The 25,859-nt window shown below is 43.3% G+C and overlaps 1 protein-coding gene and 1 non-coding gene across 7 annotated transcripts in view; one reads left to right on the top strand and one right to left on the bottom strand.

The window, feature by feature from the left end:
• Nucleotides 1–23,381, top strand: part of myo3a (myosin IIIA) — a 61,198-nt gene extending 37,817 nt beyond the window's left edge. For all 6 annotated transcript variants that reach the window (XM_037079729.1, XM_037079731.1, XM_037079730.1 and 3 more), the window contains 21 exons: nucleotides 1,256–1,354; nucleotides 1,480–1,594; nucleotides 2,947–3,073; nucleotides 3,523–3,733; nucleotides 4,544–4,691; nucleotides 6,452–6,605; nucleotides 6,915–7,003; nucleotides 7,112–7,241; nucleotides 7,769–7,851; nucleotides 9,991–10,071; nucleotides 10,154–10,359; nucleotides 10,465–10,576; nucleotides 11,109–11,271; nucleotides 11,373–11,459; nucleotides 11,541–11,664; nucleotides 11,759–13,136; nucleotides 13,229–13,373; nucleotides 16,366–16,457; nucleotides 17,628–17,668; nucleotides 20,762–21,169; nucleotides 22,703–23,381. In XM_037079729.1, the coding sequence (XP_036935624.1) occupies nucleotides 1,256–1,354; nucleotides 1,480–1,594; nucleotides 2,947–3,073; nucleotides 3,523–3,733; nucleotides 4,544–4,691; nucleotides 6,452–6,605; nucleotides 6,915–7,003; nucleotides 7,112–7,241; nucleotides 7,769–7,851; nucleotides 9,991–10,071; nucleotides 10,154–10,359; nucleotides 10,465–10,576; nucleotides 11,109–11,271; nucleotides 11,373–11,459; nucleotides 11,541–11,664; nucleotides 11,759–13,136; nucleotides 13,229–13,373; nucleotides 16,366–16,457; nucleotides 17,628–17,668; nucleotides 20,762–21,169; nucleotides 22,703–22,817 (4,108 nt within the window). In that variant the 3' untranslated portion in view covers nucleotides 22,818–23,381. The remainder of the gene's footprint in view (nucleotides 1–1,255; nucleotides 1,355–1,479; nucleotides 1,595–2,946; nucleotides 3,074–3,522; nucleotides 3,734–4,543; nucleotides 4,692–6,451; nucleotides 6,606–6,914; nucleotides 7,004–7,111; nucleotides 7,242–7,768; nucleotides 7,852–9,990; nucleotides 10,072–10,153; nucleotides 10,360–10,464; nucleotides 10,577–11,108; nucleotides 11,272–11,372; nucleotides 11,460–11,540; nucleotides 11,665–11,758; nucleotides 13,137–13,228; nucleotides 13,374–16,365; nucleotides 16,458–17,627; nucleotides 17,669–20,761; nucleotides 21,170–22,702) is intronic.
• On the bottom strand, nucleotides 798–879 carry trnas-gcu. The gene has a single exon. It is a non-coding gene; the product is annotated as a tRNA-Ser (tRNA).
• Nucleotides 23,382–25,859: the final 2,478 nt, after the last annotated feature.

Genomic DNA, 25,859 nt, shown 5'->3' with positions numbered 1-25,859 from the left:
GAAGACAGTCGGACCAAACTGTGAATCAGCTCAATGGTATTGTACAGTAAGCAAATTAACTTACAGTACTAAAAGCTGTTGGTTGCATCTCTCCTATTACAATCATTAATGTCAATTGTAGTCATTAAACTTCATAATCCACTTGGGCAGGAAGAGTTTATTTTAGTTTACACTCGTCCTCTCGTCCTCCCGGAGGGCTGCTGGCTGCAGAGCCTTGGCAGCTGCAGTCTCAACGGGGGAATTAGCTCAAATGGTAGAGCGCTCGCTTAGCATGTGAGAGGTAGCGGGATCGATGCCCGCATTCTCCACAAGTCTTTACTTTCCCAAGTGAAAATAGGTGATAGTAGCGGGATAGAATGATTGGATACTTACTGTAAAAGCTCCCTGAATTAAAGGACATCATATGTATCCCTGCTCTCCATAGATAGTTAGCATTCTTTGTTTTACGTTCAGTTTAGTGGCTTAGTTTCAGTGCTCCTCCTTCAGTGTCTTGTGGGAGACTAGAAATATTGGCAGGCAGAGTGTTTCACCCAGCTGCACTGGAGCAACAGTGGGACAGACAGCAGCAGGTGGTCCGGCCTCGGCAGCCACAGGAGTCCAGCAGCGCAGGATGGTCAGTCATCTAGCCGATTCAAGACTTTATTTTCCCGTTGGGGAGATGTGGACTGAAACAGTGGAACTGATGCCCCAAAATCTCAGCATGTTGATAGATGTAGTGACTCAGAGGTTCAGTCATCCAGGTCAGGGTGATATAAGACCTCCATTGATAACACGGCAGATTAAAGATAAGCCAACTGCGACGAGGATGGGATTCGAACCCACGCGTGCAGAGCACAATGGATTAGCAGTCCATCGCCTTAACCACTCGGCCACCTCGTCTTATTTAAAGGGCTTTTAAGCTGACTACTCAGCCTGTGATCATTCCTAGAAAGCAGAGAACAAAATGGAGCAAAGCCTGACCTTCATAGCTTGATTACTCATAAGGGGAGTGAAAAATCCAGTGGAGTGCTTGCTTAGCATGTGAGAGGGATCAACGCCTATGTTCCTCAGAAGACTTTACCTTCATTATCTCCTCATGAGTAGAGAGGAATGAATAAAAGTGAGATATATGATATTATTTGAATGGACAGATTTGAACTCTGCATCAACTCTGCCGGTGGTGTTAGTGATTCATATGTCACTGCCTGTCTGTTCTTTGCAGTATTCTTTGCAATATTTCCATGTGTTGCCCTTTCAAGTGTGTGTGCTTCCACAGGGGGGAGAGAAACTTCCACATCTTCTACTACATTTATGCTGGCCTGGCTGACAGGAAGAAACTAGCCCACTACAAGCTCTCCGACAGCAAAACACCTAAGTATGTTTGACATTTCTTAGCTCTTCTCTTAAACGCTGTTATTTCCCCCCCCTGCTCACACTGCAAACCTCCTGCCTCTCGTGACGCCCAATCGGGGATCTTCGTGTTTCCATTTTGATCCGCAGGTATCTGTGGAACGAGCACATTAAATTAGGGCCTGACATAGTGAACAACATGTTCTACAAGGAGCAGTTTGATGCAGTGGAGCAGTGCTTCAAAGTCATCGGATTCAGCCTGGAGGTACAAACTACTGCATTAATCACTGGGCACGAAGCTGAAGGTGTTCTGTCCACAAGGTTTAACTGCGTAGTCTTCATCGTAACATTAACACAGACACGCTATCACACTCCTGTATTGTAAATGCATGGAAAACACGGAGCATGATGCTACAGGCACATGTAGGCAGTCAGCTGTTGGCATTGTGAAGCTTAATGAGGCCCAAAGAACTGATTGCCTCTGGGATCTGCACGTCAATAGCACTTATCCTGTAATCACTTGGCAGTAGCGAAGGAACAACCTTCTCTCCTACAGTACGTCTTGTCGTGCATGAAATTAGAGTGTGTGTATGCGTATGAGGATGATCTTCGAGGCAGGTTTATCTATTTTGAGACAGTAGCTGCCCATCAGGCAGAGTTCTTCTCATATTGTCCTCAGTTTAATTGAGTAGACAGATTTAGAAATGTTGAACGAAGCCTTTATTTATTCAGCGAAATATAATTCAAATTGACGAGGCCCTGGCTCAGAAAGCCCCCCAAAATTGTCCCATTATTATGATTTTGATAGGTTTTTTTTTTTTTCAATTGTGTTTCTTTGTCTTTTTATGAAGAAGGGAACATTTGTTTGGCCACTTTGAATATAATGGACTGATGTGCGTTATGATTTGGCAGATCGATGTAACAAAAAGCAAACTTTGATAACAACAAGCTGATTCCAAAATACAAAAAGGCAGACAACAAAAGCAACAATTAAACAAAGTACGAGCCAGGATGATGAAAAGCGGCTGTGAACATGTAGAAGTGCACACAGACACACATGGACTCAATACAAAAGGACTAATTTGGGGAAATTTTGGGAAAAAGACAAAGGCAAGAAGTGTAAAAACATAAAACATGATGCACAAGGAAAAAACTTACAATTACTTACAAAAAAACTTGAAACTAAAATTATGCAAGTCATCCAAATCATTAGCCTGTACATAAGGTTTAAATCTGAGGGTCATTTGAGATACTGATGATAAATAATGTGCAGGAGTTTTCACAAATGTAAGCCTGATTCCTCACCATCCAAGGATAGATGGATCTGGAGCTGCTGGCTGAATTTAAGACCTACAATAGTGATAATTCACTGTTCTCTAACATCCTGGTACTTTGCGGTGATGACTTGTCCAATCAGAGTCCAACTGTGTTATATTAATTGATACATAAAGAAGAAAAACAGACATATTTTTGAAGACAGTATCTTTAAAACTTCCATTGAAGTGAGCCAGTACACAAGGTTGTTAGATGTGCCGGATGTCATTTGATATCAAGGTAACATCATACTGTCTCTCAGGGTTTCTTTCACAGTAAATAGCTGTCCATCACTTCTTGCAGGAGCTCGGCAGTGTTTATAGCACTCTGGCAGCCATCCTCAACTCCGGCGATATCGAATTTTCTCCCGTCGCCTCGGAGCACCAGACAGACAAGAGTGACATCTCCAACATTTCTGTCCTGGAGAACGGTGAGAGGAGAGAAAGAAGATAGAAGATAAGATGATGTATAACCGCATATTATTTTAAATTACCTCGGCTACACCCCCGAATCCTCAGCCTCCTTCCTCTGCCGCTCTAAGTTAAACTATTCTTCTGAAATCAATTCGCATCAGTGCAGATGGAGTACAGAGTATTACAGAAACATCATTACCAAACACAGAGGACATTGTTTTCCTCTGATTATTTTTTCTAAATCAAACATCTCTTCTGACGGTAATGGAGACTTATCAATTTTATTTAATAGCTGTACACAAAAGTATTCTTCAGTGCTCATTTTTAAACCCAGAACTCAACATTTTTCTTATTTTCGAGTCTGAACGAGGACAGTTAAGGCTGCACATTTGCACAGCCTGCGTGTATCACTTGCACTCATTATGCTTTACTTTCATCCCAATTCCTTATCTAATGCCCCCCGTAGTGGCATCACTGCTGTGCATCCGCTCAGACGAGCTCCAGGAAGCGCTGACCTCCCACTGTGTCGTGGCCCGGGGAGAAACCATCGTCAGGCCCAACACGGTGGAAAAGGCGGCGGAGGTGAGGGACGCCATGGGCAAGGCGCTCTACGGTCGCCTCTTCAGCTGGATTGTCAACCGCATCAACGCGCTGCTGCGGCCCGACAGCCACCCAGGGTGAGATCAGGAGCAGGAAGTGTGATGTGGTGTGTTTGGCTGTCGCGACTGCAGAATGAGGTCATCCCAGAAAGTTTCTAGATTTGTGTGGATGACACACTTTGCACGGTAGTTTTCATCGTGAAAGCTGAGGAATGTGCTGAAACATCCACAAAGTCATGGCCATGCAAAATATATTGACAGCTATGAAATTTTGCACTCATAGTTCGGTATTTGTGGTCCCCAGAAGATGAATCCTAATGACTTTAGTGATCCTCTGACGTGTCCTGTATGTTTCTTCCAGAATACATTGGAATTTATTTGTTCAACCAAACTAAAAAAACCATCAGCCTCTGCTATAATGTGTGTTCAGTGCTAATTCACAAATGTTAGCATGTTAACACTCACTAAACAGGTTACAGCTGCCGCATATTAACATGTTAGCATTGTCAATGTGAGCGTGTTGGCAAAGCGAGCATTAGCATTTAGCTGAAAGCACAACCTAAGTACAGGGTTATAGACCCACTAACATGGCTGGAGTGATGCTACTGCTCCTGCTAGCGTCAACAACAACAATATTTTGGTCTGAATTTCAGACATTTGACTTCAATCCATCTTTTGTTTTAGACAGATTTTAATAACAATTTATTCTCAAATCTGAAGTCTGAAATCTGACAAATGGCTCCAACATCTGAACCCCAAATTATCTTTACTCAGACTTTGCTCCAGTTTTAATTTTGTTTTTTTTACCTCTAAAATAAAATCAACCCTGTTTGAGCAGAAAAAAAAAATGTTCAAATTAACTGACTTCTTCTTTCGTCTCACCTCCAGAGAGGAAGACAAGGGCCTGAACATCGGCATCCTGGACATCTTCGGCTTCGAGAACTTCAAGAAGAACTCCTTCGAGCAGCTTTGCATCAACATCGCCAATGAGCAGATCCAGTTTTACTTCAACCAGCACATATTCGCTTGGGAACAGGTGAAGACCAACGTCCACCTTTAAACTATCGCTGAATTCACAGACTGTTTCCTGAGCGCTTGACTCCGTCCTGGAGAGCACTTTGTATGCATTTCTTCCCCTTGGTACCACCTCATTTCCATCTAAATGGCGATAACATGTCTTCATTTGTCACTCTGCGCTTTAAGAAAGATGGCAAGGGTAAAATATGCTGCTGTCTTTATTTACGGAGAGAATGAGGTCCGCGATTCTCCTTTTTATGCAGCCTCGCGGGAGTGTTTTGCCTTGGGGGGGGGCAGAGAATGGTTTGCTAATGTTAAATGATTTGGTCTCACCCATGGAGAGGAGCTATAAATCATCCTAAACGAGGGTCAATTAAGAGTAGAAGACAGTTAACGTTTGACTTAATCTCACTCTTGGGGATTGTTGGCAGCCGGCCCAGAAATACATTGTCCTATACTGCCACCATATATAGAGAGCATAAGGGAACTGTAGTCGGCCGTGAGATGAAGAAGAATCGCCGAACTTGTCACATCTCCAGTGAGATAAAGCAGATTTTACCGCCGTGTTTCCATACATGTTTACACGTGTGTTTAAATCATCGCAATATGTCTGCATGTCCTGCAGATCTGCTGATGTGGCTCGTTTGCTTCACAGTGTGCAGGTCACGCTAGAACGAGCACGCTGATTTGATGTCGTTTGCTCCCATTTTGTCCTTTTTCTCATCGGAATAGAAGTCTCCGGTAATGTTGCTGAGTCACGCTAGCAGCTCTGAGAGTCAGTCAGCCTGATGTGATCGGGTTAGCCGAGTGTACAGTGGAGGTCTCAGCTCACCCACCGGATCAGATTTCAGTACAAAGAGAGGTGACAAATTCTGGCATTGGCTGTGGCTTGTTATTGGTCAGCTGGTGGCCGGTTGCTCCCTCACGTGTCACTGTTACTGTAGAGTTTAGGCTTCAAACATGACAATGAAAAGATAAGAGAGCAGAAATGTACTGGTTGGAGTAGAAAGTGGATTTAAAGGTACACTTGATACTCCTGACATATAAGCATCAAGTCAGAGCAAAACTAGAGAAACAGTCGACAAAGTGAAACTACAGAACCAGACGAGAAAAACTTCTGACTTCACAACGCTGGTCTGTCATTTCAACACTAGAACATCTTATTTTAGTGCAAGTTTGAACCGTTTTGGCTTTAATGTGGGTATATTATCTGAGAAAAAAGCACTCTTTTGAATGACGGACTAAAGCTTCCATTGATAACGACGATGCCAAAACTACAGTCTCAGAATAATAATTAGACTGAACATTCTTCGCTAATTAAAACGACAGGATCAACCATCAGACATGTACAGCATTAAAGCAAGATTAAGATATTTTGTGCTTTGTAGTAATTCAGTTAAACTTGCTACATTGGAAAGCCATGCTCGTAGATCAGAGAGGTTTAAATCCGCTTACTGACAATGCTGTTGTTTTACGTTTTATCATGCCAACATTTGCTACTCGGTACAATGAACACTAATTTTAAAAGTTTAAAGATAAAGATGAACACCAGCACGTCTATTTTCAGGTCTTGGTGGAGACGATTGAGCCCTCGAGGTTTATTTATTTATCTAATAAGAGGGAACAACAACAACAATATGGGAATGAACAGATTGGGAACTACAAGAAGTATTTAGACAGGCTGAGAACACTGTAGGCCACATTACATTATATGGAAAATGTATCTCCAGGGGGATGAAAGGGATGATTGTATTCACCGTGTCTGACATTTCTGTGCAGGACGAGTACCTGAACGAGGAGGTGGACGCTCGGATGATTGAGTACGAGGACAACCGGCCCCTCCTGGACCTGTTTTTACAGAAGCCCATGGGGATGCTTTCACTTCTGGATGAGGAGAGTCGCTTCCCGCAGGCCACCGACCAGACGCTCGTAGGTCAGTATCTTCACTGCAGGGTCTTCCTCAGTAACAACCAATTGTTTTCCCCATTTCCTTCAATGTTTTGCACCTCATTCCAGCCCTGAACCTGAAAGTTTCACTGTCTCGGATTGGCTGAACAACGTTTAATCCCCTTTTGTCAGAGCAATCGGAAAGTGAATGTTGAGCTCCAGAGAGAGCAGCGTGCATTTTATATTCAAGATGTATATAATCACTTTAATATAATGAGTTAATACACAATTTGAGACTGATCTGGTGCTACAGGACATATTGTGACATATTAGAATGTTTTCTTGGACATTTTAGAGAAATTTGATGACAACCTGAAGACCAAAAGCTTCTGGAGACCAAAGAGGGTTGACCTTGGCTTCGGTATTCACCACTACGCTGGAAAGGTAATCGATATACAATTAAGAAACGCACAGAAGTTTTGCTTTAAACTGTGGTTACTTGGTGCACGTTGGCCTTCACACAAGTATTTTCCCTCTTTACCAAATTCCAAGGTGATTTACAACGCTGCCGGCTTCTTGGCCAAGAACAGGGACATGCTACCAGCCGACATCGTGCTGCTGTTGAGGTCGTCGGAAAACGAGCTCACGCGCAAACTTGTCACGCATCCTCTCACCAAAACAGGTAAAGAAGCAGAAAGAGTTTCTAATAGGAAATTAGGAAGACGGATGTTTGATTGCTACCTTTTAGTGAACAGTTTTTTATAAGAAACACTAAAGCTATTGTTCCTTATTCTGACCGGGCTTTCCTCTCTCGTCTGCCAGACTTTTGTTGTAATAAGCCGACCTTGGCAGGCAGAGTTGGCGGAGCAGGCTGCCAGCTCTGTCATAATCGAATCACAAAGCCAATAATCACATAATCACTCTCTTAAAGTAGTCTTGAAGCTGTCGTATCGAGCGCCGCTGCTTCACTGCTAATCGACAGTATACTCATGTGAAAAGAGAAAGACTCCTGAACTCCTCTGTCGAATGTCTAACACGGACCATTTTCTGACTTTTGGGTGATTTTCTGCTTTATTTTAATTTTGTAATTAATCTCCCTCCGACTGATAAAAACATGCAGCCCCTGATTCTGTGTGACTAACTCTCCTCTGAGGCGTTCGGGCAGTTCGTGTTACCCGACTCTCATCCTCCCTTTTGTTTATTTCGCAGGCAACCTTGCCCACACCAAGGGTAAAGGCGTAAACACGCTGCGAAGCCCGCGGACGCCGACACGCACCATCACCTTCGCCAAGGTACTTACAGCACCGCCTGTATTACCACTGTATTATCTTCTACATCCAGAAACTTCACCTGAAAAGTTGTCTATTTTTTTTCACTTCCTTACTCTTGAATAACAGTTCACCTTCTCTTTGTGTCGACAGTGTTTTTCATTTCTGCTCTTTTGTTAACTGTAATTATAGTTTCTTCTGTTCTTACCTTGTTTTGTCTCCTTTTGTCCTCCTCTCTCTCTCTTTGTGTCTCTGCATTTCTGTCGTGAAAGATGGGAGTCCTAACCTTTTACAGTTCTTTTTCTTTCAGTGAGGTAATTAACACATTTCCATGTAGTTCGTATCAAGTGTTATTTTACCAGTCTAGACACACTAACTCACTCCTCATCTCCTGAAGTGTACAAGTAGATCCAAATGTTTGCATGTAGAGTCACTGACGGCTATATCCTGTGTAGATGTCACATTTTTACAGTTTATGCAAAACAAGCATCTCCCAGGTGTCAAAAGTTCACACATTCAAGTCGTTGTGTAAAAAAAGAGTCCTGGTAAAAGAAGAAGAACTGATTCAAGTTGTTTACTCAAGATGAAGTATAAAGTACAGGCTCTGAAATGTACTTAAAGTATCAAATTTTCCCTCTGAAGGACGTTTCTACCAGCCATTTCTGTGCAAAGCTAACTGAGGCTCGTGTCATATTAATATGATTCAAAGACTATTAAACTTATAGGTAGAATCAGTAGGATTCATCCGAGCTGTTCATAAATGCACCAGAAAGATAGTTGGTTGCTGGGCTTCATTCCCAGAATGTCAAATATCAACATTTTAGGTTGTTAAAGTGCCCTGAGCAGCAAAAACTAGAGAAAACAAGAAAATCCAGGCAGAGTCGCTGCACATATGAGCCACTAACACGACTTCTCTCCTTATTACAGTCTCCTTCTCCATCTGTTTACATTGTGTCACATCTTTTTATGTCATTTCGTCTTGCTACGTCTGCCAAGTGTGATGATTGACGTCAAAATCAGTCTTGTAATGATGGCAAGGTGGCGTGCAATTACGCAAAAGTAAAAACAATTGATTACAACTAAAGTCACGGGCCTGATTTGAAAACATAAGGAGTACGTTCATGTGTCTTTCCTATCCACTGCTGTAGTGAACTGTCTGTTTTTAGGACCACGGATCATGCTGATAACTAATTTAAGTCAAATGACTTCCACAGTGATTCAAAGTTTAAAGAAATGCGTAAGAAAGTATCACATTTTGCATCCCAAGCATTCACTAATCACCCCTCGTCTCTGCCAGTCGCCAGTGGCCGAATAGGAGCTTAATTTTGAAACATTTACACAACTTTTCTTCCCTGAATCTGTTGATATTGTCCCTCGCTGGATGTGAAGCCTGAGGCAATTAGCTCACCTAAAAGCAATTGACAGTAGCTCCATTTAAATGAACTGTGTTTGATGAGTTCTTGAATCTATTTCCATTCATCTGCATATGTTAGACAAAAAGCTCATCAAAGGCTCCGCTCTTAAGAGCCACAATGAGGATTTTAAACGCTGCGAACACCGCTGGGGCTGATGGCTTCGCAGTAAACTGGTTTCCCCTCAGTGTGATAGTGCTGAGATTTAGATGTAGACGTGCTGGATGTTGTAATGTTTTTAAATTGTATGTAGAACTCTTTATTGCCTTACAAATACTGTCTGTTTTTGTAAGCACCTAGTTCATTAGATCACTTTTCAAGCATATAAGCTGTTGTTTGAGTTTGAATTTTGAACTGAGAAAAAAAACATTTTTTTTTCTTTTTTTGAGTAATAGCTTCTCTTGATTTGGCTCTTGATCTTTTGCAGCCTTCTCTGGAATTAAAGCGCGCTCCTGAAAAAAAAAGCTTGCTTCATGTGCCTGTTGATGACAAAGTACAAATGCAAATGGTGATTTTTTTTTTCCAAATGAAGATGACAAAAGTAGTGTGCAGGAAAAAAGTTCTGATGAAAATATGGCCCGCTTTACAGTTTGAAAGACTCACCTGCCGGCTCACGCTAAACTACAGAGATGACTTAACGTGGATTGTAATAAAATGTCCCCATGCAACTCTTAAAGATATAGGTAGAGACATATACAGTACAGCATTGAATTAGTGTGATTCATGACCAGTTTTATGTTTGTTTGTGCAGCCGGGGGAACCTGGAGACACGCCTTGCCACCCGAGAGAAACCACCAACATGAGAACGCAGACAGTCGCCTCCTACTTCAGAGTGAGATTCTTTCTTTTTCAAATCAAAATCGTCACTTAAGCCCCTCATCCCCACTGCCTCACTCATCTTTTACTCCTTCTAGTACTCTCTGATGGACCTGCTGTCCAAGATGGTGGCGGGCCAGCCTCACTTTGTTCGCTGCATCAAACCGAACAACGATCGCCAGGCCAACAAGTTCGACCGAGAGAAGGTCCTGGTGCAGCTGCGGTACACTGGAGTCCTGGAGACGGCCAAGATCAGACGGCAGGGCTACTCTCACCGCATCCTGTTCGCTAACTTCATTAAGAGGTCAGCAGGCTCCCCGACCTCATGCCAAGAGGAAGCGGATTATTTAAGTGATGCTGCATCAAAATGTGAGTGAGTGCCCGGCTGATTACACACCGACTGTTACAGGTACTACATCTTGGCTTTCCCGGCTCACGAGGAGCCCGCGGTGACTCAAGAAACATGTTCAACGATACTGGAGAAGGCGAAGCTGGAGAGCTGGGCGATGGGGAAGACTAAGGTCAGGAGACATGTTTCATGTTTTTATTAGATTGTACTAGAGAGCACAACTCACTCGAAGTTAGCACGAGACTGTGAGTGTTAGTTTGGCTAAACCAGGCTAAAAACGGGGAGCTGCCTCCTGAATGTGAGCGTGTCAGAGCTTAGAGACATTTTCACCGGTGCACCTGAAAATACTGTTCACATTTGAACGCTGCAGGATGGTCTATGGAGGAGTAGCATGGGCTGTTAACGGCAACAAATCCTGTCTGCAACCTTTGGCATTTTATCCAGTGTAGCTGTCTGGTAATGGTAATTGGGGAGCGTGCCACTCAACCACAGCACCTGGATTCAAGCCTCAAAAGCCACTGAGGCCAAGTTTTACCAAAGTGCGGTGCAGAAAAGTGTTACTACTAAGATTTGAGCTCCAACTTTTAGCTTAAGCAGAAGCTGCAAAGAAAGCAGTCAAGTCTAAAATGAATCCAACACATATCAGTGGGAAAAATAGATTGATAAGGTGTTCATTAAGGTAATTTATGTGTCTCTTCTCGCAGGTGTTTCTCAAGTACTACCACGTGGAACATCTGAACCTGATGGTGCAGCAGGCCACACATCGGATCATTCTGGTCCAGGCTTACGTTCGAGGCTGGCTGGGAGCCAAACGATACCGGCGGATATTAAAAGAGCGAGAACAGAGCGCTCTGGTGCTGCAGTCAGGTTTGTAAACTGTGCACTCTGCTCTCTACTCTAACACGAGCAGTTTCTTTAATGTTTTCCATCAGCGTCCCTGCTTTGATTTTTCGATTCGCTCTCTGCAGCTTACAGAGGTCAGAGAGCTCGGAAGAGGGTGGCTGAAGACAAGAGCAAAGCAAAGTTTGAGGCCTTCATCGTCCAGTTTCAGGCTGGTGAGGACGATATGAGCTGGAGTCATTTATCAAACACAAAATAAGCTTTGTGACACAGGTTTGCCTTTTCTTGTTTTTCAGTTTGCAGGGGCTATCTGGCGAAAAAGAAATACAAGGAGTTGGTAGACGAGAAGAACAAAGCTGCGACCAAGATCCAGGCCCGGTACAGAGGGCACAAGGAGAGGAAGAGCTTCAAAAGGAAACGGTATAAGATAGAGGACACAATGTAGCACCTGAATATAGATGGCAAATGTGGTGGTTAAGTTTTTTTGACAAAGATGTACCAATTTTGTTTGTAGGGAAGCCAAACAGAAAGAGGAAGAAGAGAAAGCCCTGAAAGAAAAAGAGGAAAAGTCTCGTGAACCGGAGGAGAGCACCAGTGAAGAAATGTCTCCTGCTCCCGACAGCGAAGCGACGAACGAGGACGAGGAAACCAAGGCTGCCGTGGTTCTCCAGAGCAACTACAGGGGCTTCAAAGAGAGGAAAAAGTTTAAGGAGAGAAAAAAGACGATGGCCGGGGCAGAGTTAGAGATACCGCCGAATGCAGCGGTGGAAGGAGAAGGTGGGCAAGAGCCAACCAGCAAACAGGAGCAAAGGGAAAAGCCAGCTGACGTACAGGAGGAGAACGATGAAGACGAAAGTACGTATGAAGCGGAGGACAACGACGACAGCGATCACACACAGGTGCCAGAAGACGACGAACATACAGAAGTGGCGGATGAAGCGGTGACTGAGGACGCAGCACCAGCAGCAGAAACAGCAGCACCAGCAGCGGGAGCAGATGCTGGAAAAGAAGAGCAGGAAGATGAAAAGGAGGACGAAAAGGCTGAAGAGGAGGAGGTCATCAACGTAGAAGAAGAAACCAAAGCTGCTACTGTTCTCCAGAGTAATTTCAGAGGTCACAAAGAGAGGAAGAGGCTGCAGGAAGAAGGCAAGATCCCAGCTAAGAAACAGAAAGCGACGAGTCCGACAGGCGAGGAGGACGTGCCCACAGTGAGCAGCCCTACAGATGAGGAAGAGGTGTCCGAAGTTCAAACGCCGGCAGAGGAAAACAGCAGCGAGGAAACAGAAAAGGAGGGAGAAGCAGAGGCCGCTCGAGATGTTCCCTCAGGTGACGTCAAGTCAGACGATCAAGACGAGACCAAAGCAGCCGTGGTTCTCCAGAGCAACTTCCGCGGCCACAAGGAGCGGAAACGCCTCGAGGAGGAGGGAAAGATCCCGAAGAAGAGGAAGAAGGAAAAAGAAGTTACACCAGAACCTGTGAATGAAGAAAAAGAAGAGCAGGTGGTCCAGACAGAAGAGTCAGAGCCAGAATCCCAACCGGATCCCACTGTGGACGAGGAACAAGCTGCTACTGTCCTCCAGAGTAACTTCAGAGGCCATCGGGAGCGAAAGAAACTGAAAGAAGACCGAGAAACGCGACAGAAAGTGACGGAAGAAGCTGCCATTGTGGAGGAAACGATAGATGGAGCAGAGGAGGAGAAGGTCCTGGATGTTGCTGACGTGGAGATAGAACATAAAGAGGAGTCAGACGCTGAAAAGGAGAGGCAGGAGGAGGAGCAGGCTGCGGTGAAGATCCAGAGTAACTTCAGAGGCTACAAGGACCGGAAGAACCTGAAGGCCAACAAGCAGACAGCGCAGTCACAAGCCGCACAACTGGAGAGCTTCTCCAAAGAGGTAATTTCACCAAACGCACAACATTTTTATCAGCTATCCGACTCGTCCCTCTTTCCTCCTCGCTTATTGTTTTTGTCAAATCTCGTCAACAGATCACAAAGACGTCTCAGGACTTTCTGGCCCTGCAGCAGAAGTTGAATGAGATCATCCAGGCCCATCAATCAAACCCGGAGAACAACGGCATGTTTGTGAGAGGGAAAACAGTCAACGGCTTCGCTCCCCAGAATCACCAATCAAGTAAGATGATTGAGATTGACTCTGTGAAAAACAGATTATGAAGCAATAAATACTGAGCATAATGTCGGCACGGACTAACCCGAGGTTAATGTGTATTTGGGTCCCCGAACCGTCAGATAGTAAAGGAGGAAATTTATCTTTTTCTTTTGGTATATTCATCCCTTCAGATAGTCTTCTTTTGATTCTGCTGCACTGAGGTTATCCCTCGCTGACACGCAGCCAAATAGAGTTCATGTTCACCAAAGTAAGTGAGGGTGAAAACTGTGTCACTTCCTGTCAGACTGGAAAGAAAAGAAATGATTATGTCGGAGACTTGATTGTTCTTCCTGTTCTTCCTGTTCAGTACTTATTATTTCAAAGCGAGAGGTGTGTGAGCTTGTGCCAGGCATTTTTCAACACTTTTCATGTTTTCTTTATGTTAAAAAAAAAAACAAAAAAACGTCATTTTATTACCGTCCTTTCACAGAATAACTAGATGTTATCGACTTCTGAGGCTTGATTAGATCAGGAAGCCCGGGACAGTCAAGTGCCAAAACAGGAAGCGCTTCTCTACCCAGTGTGTCATCAAAAAGAAAAATTTGATTTGCACAGGTGATAGGTGTAATTGCTTTCAGGGTGGCGAGCCGAGGGGGGGAGACGGCAAATTGAAAGTTCGCCGTCTTTGCAAAACGGAGCTGGCAGCTAAAATGTCGCCGTCGCCGTGGGGTTCAGGTGTCTTGAGGATATAATGTAATAATTATGCAATAATAACAGTGATTGTCTTTCCTTCGCTGGCATCATGATTATTCTGACTCTCGTTTGGTCTTTGGTGGCTCTTTGAGTTTTATTACAGAACACAGAGCGAAATCTTGCAAACTTTGAGGTGATGTGACCATTTATGTCAGATCTGCCTCCATTTTCTATAATAAAGAAGCTCAGTGTCCTACAATTTATGTTCACAGTGGACAGTTTGGCCGCTGTTAACTGCATCCAATAGCGTTTTCAGAAATATGTGCTTCTCTTAAGTAAGATTGTTTTCTGTGAGAGAATAGAGGTCAGTCTTTCCCTAACCTGAACCAAACATTTGTCAAGTTCAAACTCATATCACCAAGGAACCGCTAAGCGAGCTTTACTGGTGCTGATTTTCAGATTGTTAAGCAGAGCCGGGCTGTCTGTTTACCACTGTTGCTCAGCTAAGTTAAGCTAACTGGATGCTGGCTGCAGCTTGACATTTACTGTGCAGACATTAGTGTGATACAGAGTCAAGATTCAGAGCCAGAAAGCAAATAATCAGGCGTCCCAAAATGTCAAAAATATTCTTTCAACGTGCAGCTGCAGTGTGCTTATAAAGTCTGCTTCAATCAGATTTCAGAATCAGAAAGAGATTTTCTTTCACCAGAGTTACACACATAACACAGAGTTTCACAGCAGAGCACAGTGTTCCTGTAATCGAGGCATGTTTGCCCTTTACAGGCGTTTCTTTAGCACAGCGCGTTGCCTGAGGTGAAGCAGAATGAATTATCTGTGTTATTTCCAAAGGCTGCTGCAACTCCTACAAAATCATGCTTTTCAGCCGCTCCGGGACCGGGTCATTTCTCCATCGACAGTCCAAAGCCATCCTCGTAAATTCTCTCAACGTAATAAACTTGGATCGGAATCATCTGTGACACGCGTGGTGAGAGCGGCGGGCTGCCAGTCACACTGTTCTTCATGGGAAAGGTCGTCAAATGTTAATCACGCTTTGTGTGCGAGCTTTTCCAACAATTACGGCAGGAATTAATAAGAGGGCGCGTGAAATTGGCTTTACTCGTTTGCGCAATCCAGAGTGACCTTTCAGATGAAGTTGTTCAATAATAAAACAAACTTTTCACCTCCTCTACCTGAGAGCTGCGGCACATGATGGATTGTTTTATGCTGCGTGTGTTTCCCCTTCGTGTGAGCAGCGATTAATAATGAGCAACAAGCAAAAGGTCACTGTAACACGGTCATAATTGCAATATCACGTGCCCAAAGAGGAATAAAGTAACGGTACATCAGTCGTGACAAATATATTACAACACATCCTATACATTATGGAAGATGTTACATAAGCACACTTCTCTCTATACGTTCAATACAGTGCAGCCAATCGATCAAAGTCATCGGACACTTTGTTCGTGTCAAAGGTTGCTGCACATAATCTCTGTTGGAAAATTCAAACTGGCTAAAGGCCGTAGGGTCAAACATCATGTATGGAGGGGCAGTTCAATAAGCACAACAGAGTCAAAAGTCAGCGCGGTGTCAAATCACATTCAGGGAAATCCAACCAAGCGTACACGTAGCGATCCCGCCGGCTCTCGGGGCTGTTTGAAGAGAGCAGTGAACTCTATGTGTGGGTGTAATCACAGGAAGAGACGGTCAGTTTCATGCTCACCTCCTCAAAATCAAATCGTGTTGTTACAGGTTTCCGTAGACATCATGACAACAGTTCATTTAAGATAAGGGAAGTTCAAGTGACTAAACAACACAGTACAAGTAATTCAGCACAGGAAACCAAGAAAGAGACTGTTTGTTCCGACTTAAAGCTGAAAAACATTGTGCTGCTTTTCTTTAAGATGACATTTATTAAGAGAAAGTGCTGAAGGTGCCCTGCTGACCTGAGCAAAATACATCGAAATACATCACAGAAAAGTTCTGGAAGTGCTTTTACTGCCTTAACGTTCTAACACAATCAAAAAACTCTTTTAAACAGTGTATAGATATCCAAAAAACACAACTTGAAATGACAGTTACACACTTCAGCACCTCTTAAATGTTGTTGCAAGGCATTCTGGGAAATGTGGGAAAGTAAATAACTAGAGTTAATTAAAGGCAAATGCTAAAATCAACCAGATATTGTAGATTGATGATGTGTAAATATATATTTTTGTGTCTGAGTGTCCCTTTATGTCAACACTTCTAACATGAGGAAGTAAAACATCACAACCAGTCACACAATAGACGATTTTCAACTGTTTTTTGTTCCTTTTTCCAGCTGACAAGAGACTGTCGCGGACCCCCCGCAGGACCCAGCAGCCAAAGACCCTCAACACACCGGAGGACTCCACCTATTACAACCTGATTCATGTGAGTCACAGCACAGAGATGGAGAACGATTTCAGATACATACAACAACAAGCGTCACTGTAACTACTTTCCCGACTGTCGGCTCCCACAACGCACTATTGATCGGTTCTTTCTATGGTGCTCGTAAACTACATATGTTCCTAAAGCAAGAAATATCAGCCTGTTTGGAAGATGTCTGGAAAAGTTTCTTTATGTAATTATTTGTGATGTTTCGTGAATTTCAGCGATCAATAGTGCAGCGCAAAGTTGCTCTTTTTCAAGCCCTTCAGGTTTGTTTACAATCATGTCAATACTTTTTTTATTTGATCTATACTGTGAACTCTATAGCTGATCAATACTGAACAAAAACTAAATAATGCATTCAATCAATAGTTTAACCAACTAAAAATGAAGACTAGACAGTCAACATTTGATAACTTCATCACTTACTGTGCCATATTATTTTGAATTAAAATGAAGCGTATTTAAGTAGTTTTAAATGTAATGATAACTTGATTATTCACTTACAAATCTGATCACATGTATTGGAAATGATTCTAGTAACTACTTAAACAGTGGTTCCCAACATAGGGTCACAACCCCCCAAGAGGGTCACATGACAAACAATAATTTAAGCTGCTTTTAGACACAGCCGTGCTTTGAGCCGAATGCTAACACGCCTGCAGTGACGATGCTAATTAGCAGCTATAATGTTTACCATCTTAGTTTATCTTGTTAGCATGCTAACAAATGCTGATCAGCAGTCAACGATGCACAGCAGAGGGAGATTGTGGTGCTAGAAGTAAAATTAGCGACTTTAGCATCAAATTATTATCATTCATCCTGCTGCATTCATGTGCTCCTCCGACGGTCCTGCTTCCTGACTTTGGGAAGTTCTTTTTCCGATATCGGTGTGTGTTCATGACCAATTAATTAATTACTCCAACAATTACCAAAATAGCTGGCAGTTAATTTGCTAGTTGCCAACGCATCGATTGATTGATGAATTGATGCCGTTTTAGCTCGAGCTACTCTTTAGCTAACTGGTCTGGGCTGTTTTTGCTTCGTTCTGAGGGGTTACAAACCAAAAAAAGTTGAGAACCACTGTTCTAAAAACCACTTTCTCTTGTTAGAGATGAGGAGAGTTTGACTGACACGTTGTAATCTGTCCTCTGTCTCTTCTCCACTCAGAGGTCTGTCCAGGATGATAAACGCAAGCCCAGGAAAGAGGAGTAAGTGGCGAGTTCTTATTTCAACCTCATTTTAACAACCTATCACTACTGTTTTAAGAGCCTGGCGTGCTGCCTGCTTGCTTGGCACACCGGGTCCAGAGTAATGACTTTAGCCTGGCGCCGACATAAGGACGGTGTCTGGGTTCCAAACTTAACGATCTGGAGCGTCGCGCACGTCCTCGGTTAAAATTAATTAGCCTCATCTTTCACCGTGGTTATATTAGCTAAAAACACAAATTTAATGTTAGAAAAACGTTAAATGTGTCACATTTGTTGCTATATTCACCTGCAAATCGGATTTTTCCACACAACAAAAAGCAGCTAGAAAGAGTGTGTGTGGATGTGTGTGTATTCATGCATATGTATGTGCCGTAGAGGCCACAAGGTGAGCGTACCACCCAGAGTGAGGGGGTGAAGATAGACCGATAGGGCTGGCTGAACAAGAAGGGGGCCAGGGTGCTTTATCATAGCAGCCTGAAGAGGCACACACACACACACACACACACACAATGCAACACACAATGCAACACAGCGCTAAACATCAAGGGTAATAATTTGTTAGCAGATAAATAAAGCCGGCGATGGACAGGAGCAGTTTACATGCATCATTAAGGCTGAGAAGGTCAGCAGGAAAGATAGCATCTCTGCCCAAAGCTGACAGCAGAGGAGGAAGGGAGACAGGAGAGCGTGGGTGGCAAGAGGAGTGCAGACTGAAGAGTAGACGGAGGTGATGATGGTAAACTGGAGTGAAGACACCGAAGAGGAGCAATGAGGAGTCAGATTTCATCAACCTGTCTTTAGTATTTTGATGTCGACACCGTTCCTGTGTACATTTTCAGGGCGAAACAGTCTCTTCTGTTTCAGATCGCAGCGGCAGCAGCTTGTTGAAAATAAACGGAGGACAAAACAAGGTAGTTAGCATGAGCAGTGAACCAGAGATGAACCAGCCTGTGAACCAATTCTGGTTCAGCTATCAGGGCAGAAGTGAAGTGTTCCCCGGCGGCTTCAGCAGGAAATAAAGAGCAGCTACAAATTACAAAACTGAAAATCACAAATTTTAGAGCTGGAGTGCTTCTGTGCGGTTGAATGCTGGCAGTATGGTCGGTGGCTCGAAGCTTCAAACTATGACGCTCTACATACTCAGCTAGCATCGTGTTTGTACGGTCTATGATAAATATGAGACTTTCAGAGTAAATACATATTTTGACCTTCAGACTGTTGACGTTACGAAACAGTTGTAGTTTGGAAACGTTTACCCACCAGAACCACTCGGTTAGGTTTAGGAGAAGATCATGGTTTGGGTTCAAATAAGTACGAAAGTTAAAAAACAAGTTGACTTTTATTTACACACAAGACTTAAACTCGCATCATCTGGGTCTAAGTCCTGTGTTTGATCTAATGTGGACTTTTCTGTCTCTTTATCCTACTAGATTTAAAGAAATGATGCTACAGATTACCTACGACATCGTACGTTGCCCCATTGAGAGTGAGAACCTGCTGATTTAGAAACAGAAGTGCGTTCAGTGAAATGCTAATATCATGATGCTAGTATTGGTACCAAAGTCACTCTCATCCCACTATGTATGGCAACCAGAAACCTGCTGCCACCTCAGCTTGTGCACAGCAGCAGCACAGAATGACTTCTCATTGTCAGAAACTTGTAATTATGCTGTGAAAACATTAGCTTTAGCCACTTTAACCTACAAGCTCTCCTGAACTTTAATCATACGATGTAAATTGTTCTCAGTATTGATCAGGATCTGTGTGTGAAACCTTAATAAATATTCATTTGGAGGGGTCGGTGTCTTCGAGGCTGTTCCCGTCACATAATTCAGCCAGAGAACGGGGAGATACTGTAATTACAATCAAGAGGACATTTTCATTTGAGCACATTCATCATGATTCATCAGCGGGGTGATTGTGTGTCGCTGGTTATAAGGTCAGCTCGGGCCTCAAACTCATCACAGTGTTACTTTAGAGTTTACTGAGCGGCGTCGACGACTCGGATGCTGCAGCTGTGTCGTCACGGACGCACTGATTTCCAATAGCAGCCATCGCTGCATGTTAATAACGTGTGAGACGTATTGATCGCCACGCGGAAATTCACTTTTTTTCGCCTCTGTTCGTATGGAGGTCAGATCGAAGGTTCAGCTTCATTACAGCATCTCTGACGCCGGAGGGAGGTTTTAATATTGTTCCAAAAACATCATATATAATAATAAACAGGGAACATTTTACATATTTGGACTGAAGAAACACTTTAATGCATGACTTTTAGTTCAGTAAAGCATCTGAATTCTTCTTCAGCAGCTGAATGATTAACCGATACTGTCCTGCACGAGCTACAGTAGGAATAACACAACCAACTGTTACAGATCAGTGAACAAACAGGTTTTATATAGAGCACCACTACTGAGGCAAACCACTGCAATCAAGACAACAGATCACAGGTGTGTGTCCTCTCTGGAGGAAGTTAACCTACAGATTACTACGTTTATCCAGTACAGTGGGGAAAAAAAAAAGACAGCATTAGCACCTCGAACTACTCAGCTGGCGCTCGTTATATTAACATAATTGTGTCTGATTATGTATCCAATCAGACTCTGATACCTTCATGTCCTGTTTATTAAAACTGCTTTGTGTTAATGTGTTAAGATATTTCAGGTCCAGTTTAAATCTCTGTGAGGAAGGACACACCTGTGGTCTATCAAGTCTGGTTTGCAGCTGGTAGTTTATTTAAACATCTTTGTGTCTTCCTCTGTAACAACTTGAGAAAGTCTGAAATGTTTCAGTGGGTTTTTTAAAGCTCTCTTATCTTCATTACTCCAATTAGTCTTCCTTTGTGTCTTTGTTTGTTTAAGCTAAGGCTAAAATGCCATTAACAAAGGGTAGAAAATCAAATAAAACTACATATTTTGAGAAGAGGCACTTTATTTGTTCCACATCTCAAAGGAACCTGACACCAGATGTCTTTTGTTTTCACGATGAGTATTTGGATCAGGAGTCACCAGACTGTGCTGTGTAGAAACAGTCATCATGAGTAAACAGTCTGTAACAAAAGTCTGTCCTCCGGCCCTTCTGTTTGTGCTCCAGTCCAGGAAAGCTGCTGGATGTAGACGACCAGTACTACAGAGAACTGACCACCAGCAGGTCTGCACCCTGCATCTCCACAGAGGACATGTCGCAGAGGGGGACACCTGAGAGGACCAGGTCTCCAGAGAGGAGGAGGTCTCCAGAGAGGACCAGGTCTCCAGAGAGGAGGAGGTCTCCAGAGAGGACCAGGTCTCCAGAGAGGAGGAGGTCTACAGAGAGGAGGAGGTCTCCAGAGAGGAGGAGGTCTACAGAGAGGACCAGGTCTCCAGAGAGGAGGAGGTCTCCAGAGAGGAGGAGGTCCTCGGACAAGATGCAGACTGCAGAGCAGAGACCAGCTGCAGCCGGCAGACAGACCAGAGAGAGGGCCGTCACTGAACCACGGCCTTCCACACCTGCTACTGACAACAGGTTTGTCTTTGCACAGGTTTATGTAAAGGCTTCGATGGTCCAGTCTGGACCAGTTTTACATCTGAGACGTCAGAGATTTGACCTCTCTGTCCTCCCGTCCGCTCTCTGAGTGTTACTGTTTTGTTTTTTTTTTGTTTTTTAAATCACTGCAGGAAACACCAACAACCTCCAAGCTAGCATCCTACACACTGACAATGGCAAGTTACTAACTTACACTAAACTCTTTTTAACGCTAACAGTGCGATCGTTAGCAAGCTAGCAGCTTCTAGCTTTTCTCTTTTCGCATATGTAGGAACATTAATGCCAGGGCTGCCTTCCTGCCTGCAAACCAGGTTTCCCCTGACACCATTTTTTACCTGTACTGTGATAATGGGAGCTTTGGAGACAGGGTGACTATTTGAGTCTGACCTTCAACCACACATTTACTTTCCTCCGCCACGTGGCACCATGTGTCTGCCAAGGACATGTCACTAAAGTCATGCACCACAATCGTTGGTGTTCCATGCAAGCTTTTCCAGTTGGGAACTATTTTTCCCTGTTAATCCGACACCTCACCTCATTACCTTATAGTCGACCCTTTTGACAATCAGCTCCTCAATCTTTTTTAAAAGCAGCGGAGAGTTTACATCCTATTTTTAAAGGCCCAGCATAAATGTTCGGCACCACAAACATGCATCTGCGAGCAGACGCTGAAATTCCTATTATCACAATTTTTTACTTGTGATTTGTGACAGAATTATCTCGGCCCGTTTCCTCACTCTTCAGGACATTTATCCGCCACACCTCATGACTGTCACCAGTGACCGGAGCTGTCTCGGTTGTGAATGGCCTCCTTGAACTCTCTCCAGCTGTCCGCTGATCTAAAGTCTGTGTGCTCTGACTGCAGGATACTGGTGTATCTGCAGGACAACTGTGCTAAAGCAAACGTTTAACTGTAAATTATAGTTGTTTGGTTACTCCACTGATTTAAAAGGCTGCTCTGCTCTGTAATACTGTGTTAAAAACAAGCATTTTGATGCATTTAGGTGACGGCATGAACTGAGACACCCCCATAAAAACCAGTTAACATTACAGAAAATTAATTTGCTTGCCTGATTTTAAAATATTAATAGAGGACACCTTCAAAATTAAAGCCTGCAGATGGATTACTCAACCCAGCTGCTCAGTGATGGAGACAGGGTTTAACTCTGCTCGCACTTCCAACATTAAATCGTGCCTGTTACATGAAAATGTTAAGAGTGTGGTGCTTCTGTTTTTCTACAAATGCCAAACGGCTGCAATTCACATTCAGGTTGGTCATCGCCCAGATGTTGACAAATCCACGTACAGATTTAATCTGTTTTCCAGTTTCTGCCTCGCCGTCGCCTCAGACTGCCCACGCTCATGATAAATGATCCCTGAAGATGATAAACAATATGAAATATTTCTCCCCAACATGAATCGTTTCATCTCCTTTCTCCTACTGTTTTTTTTTTCTTTTTGTCTTCCTCTTGTTCATTGTGTTGAATGTGTTCCCTCCTGTGTTGTTGACAGGCGCTCCGTTCCCAGGATGCCCTCCACAGAGAGCCACACCGAGGACAACCCGTACGACTTCAGGCATCTGCTGAGGAAGACCTCGCAGAGACGGAAGCTCATCAAACAGTACTGAACGCAGCACTGAACTTTTGAGTGATTTGGCTGCATAATCTGAAGCACGATACACACTGTGTGGCAGTGTATCCTGCTGTACGATGATGAATGAGGTTTTGATCACATCTTTTTCAAAAACCTGCATTGATTAAGAGTCACCAGTCTAAAATATCTAAATGCAGCGTTGACAGGATGAAGGTGAATGTAAATAACAAAACGCTCCACACTTAAAACTTGCTGTAAATGAATGTTTTATTAATGTAATTTTTAAACTAGACGTCACTGCTGCTACTTTTGCTGCTGCTAATTTCGTGTTCCTCTAAAACTGTGTGTCAAATATTGTGCTTGAGGTTGTGTCTGTCCGTTCAAACATCGTAGTAGAACTGTATAAATTATGCGTAGATCATGTAAATACAAAAGCCATGCTCTTACACTTGAATACTTTGCATTTCAATCCATTTTGAAGGACGCACCTTTGGAAAAATCAGCTTCAGTGTTGTCATTGTTGTAAGAAATGTACATTCTTCTCTCCTCGGCTGTGATGTCTGTTTTTGTTCATTTAAAGATAAAATATATCAAAGTCCTTGTGATGTTTCCTTCATCCTTCAGCTGAAAAACTGAACTGTTTGAGGTTTTCTGCGTGATCAAAAAGATTCCAAGACATCAGAAGCAGCTGTGTCGTGTCGATATCAAACCAGCTGTGGTAAATTCTTCTTCTTTCTCACATTGCTGCGAGCATTTCTTTGAGATTCAACCTCTGACATTTATGTAACATTTAACAGAAGAGAAACCCCCACAGGAAATGTTAGTCAATTCCCAACTATGTGCTGACCGCACACAGTGGAAATAAAACTACATACAGGCCAAAAACATCCAGACAAAACACAGGCGGCAAGAGAGGAGCGTCAGAAACCCTGCAGAGGAGGAGCAGATGTAGAGCAGGGATGGATCAGGTAGAAAGAGGGAATAATGTGGATGTTTTTACACTCAAAGGAGCTGCGCATTGAAAAAATACTTGAAGAAATCAAAATCCCTGCTGGAAAAAACAGCACAGATCAGAACCAAAACACAACATATGCTGGTCTTGCTGGTAACTGGAAGCTAGTTAGCTTAGCTTACAGTCGAAAAGTAAGAAAAGCTGTAAAATTAACATGTTACACTTTGCTGGTTTAGTCCATACAAGCAGGGTGCCGACCAGCACATCAGGGTCAGTTTTGTGGTTCTGTATCTTGCCCGAGGACACTTTGACATGAAGACAGGGGATATCGAACCAGCAACCCTCAGATTACTAATCCAAATACATCTAGTGGAGTAAAAAAGTACAAGACCTGCCTCCAAAATGTAGCGCAGTGAAGCAGGGAAGGTTGGAAATACGATGTAGCTCAACCTTGTACTCAAGTCAGCTGCAGTACTCGAGTAAATGTACTTAGTTACATTCCATCCCTGAGGACCACAGACTTACAGTCACTCCACACACACAAATATAAAAGTATTCTGGCTTTTCTTGAGGCTTCAATCTATTTCAATCAGTCAAGGTTTCTGCTGGTGATTCATGACAGATGTGACTCAGGCTGGTTTTCACGCCTGCAGGGGCCGTTTGAGTTTCTTATTCATGGATAAACAATGAGAGAACAGCGCAAGTCAGGACGGCAGCGTTTGATTGATCGCGTAATTTAAATTGGATAATGTGTTGGAATGAGGCGATGATACTTTACACTGTATAACCCAGATTCCATAAAACAGCCACCGTGACTCTTAATGAGCAAATCTTAAGGTCGAATCTTATTTTAAATGACACAACACTGGATATAAACCAAGCTTTTTTTCTCGATATTTTAAGTGAGAACATCGTGGATAACCATGATATTTATATGCGTAAAAAAGACCCAAATGCGCAATACACAACAAAAACAAATAAGTAACGAGTAGCAGCCCAAAAACTTTTGTAGTAAGAAGCCTCAACATTAAGAAGAGTGAAAAAAGCTCACGAGTTCCTACTTTCCTACTTTTTTCTCTTTCTTTTTACCGTATGTATCCCAAGTCTTCAAACCAGCGCCCACACAGAGCCATAACAGGACTTAATCCTTAACTTTTATTTTAATGTCAGCAATCATTTTCTCAGTACTTCAGGTAAAGAGTGTCCTGGGGAATCCTATTTCGTTGTGTCAAAATGCGCATTTACGCACCAAAAAAAGGAGATGGGGGAACTGCTGGCCTGTAAGAAAACAAGTAACGAGTAATAGATTAAATACTTTTGGAGTAACGAGAGCCAGAGTCATAATTAGTGAACATGAGGATTCACACAGTGACAGAATAGTTTAATCTTATTTCAAGGTGTCAAAACATTGGATATCAAACGTGCTTCAAGAATATTTATGGTAAAGAAAGTCTTTATGTGTGCCAAAATGCGCAATTACGCAACAAATAAGGAGCTCGTCTTGAAAACTACTGCTAGAAAACAAGTAACGAGTAATCGCCCAAACAGTTCGGGAGTAACGGGACTCCGGCACCGAGAGCAGAGAGGAGGGACCAGTTCGCACTTCGTGTATTTGAAGCCCCGCTGCTTCCTCCGGCGGAGGCGGGCAATCAGAGCCTCCGGTCTCCGAGAAATAGATCCACGAGTGCGGGGCAGATGAATCAGTGAGTGTCTGTGTGTGTGAGAGTGTGTGTGTGTGTGTGTGTGTGTGTGTGTGTGTGTGTGTGTGTGTGTGTGTGTGTGTGAGAGAGAGAGAGAGAGAGAGAGTGTGAGAGTGTGTGAGAGTGTGTGTGTGTGTTGATCTCGCTGGGGGGGGGACCAAGTGTCGGGGATGTATGGAGTCACGACGCACGACGCAGCGCAGTTCGTCATGACTTGAAGTGAATCACGATGGGATTTCTGTGGTGACGTGAAATTTAGGTTAGATGCAATTAGGCATGGCTTCCGCGCTGCGTATTCACCAGCAGCTGGAGCTTTTAGCTGCTTACTGAAACCTTGTTTTTTTTTTTTTTTGTTTCCTTTTTGTCTCCCGCCTGTTCGTTGTCTGTGCTTTATTTGGATTTGTTTCCATCCAGAGCAGCCGAA

The sequence above is a fragment of the Acanthopagrus latus genome, chromosome 19 (genome assembly GCF_904848185.1).
Source record: "Acanthopagrus latus isolate v.2019 chromosome 19, fAcaLat1.1, whole genome shotgun sequence".
Classification (NCBI taxonomy): Eukaryota; Metazoa; Chordata; class Actinopteri; order Spariformes; family Sparidae; genus Acanthopagrus; species Acanthopagrus latus.
The sequence above is the reverse complement of the archived record's forward strand: the minus strand, read 5'-3'. Positions and strand labels throughout refer to the sequence as shown.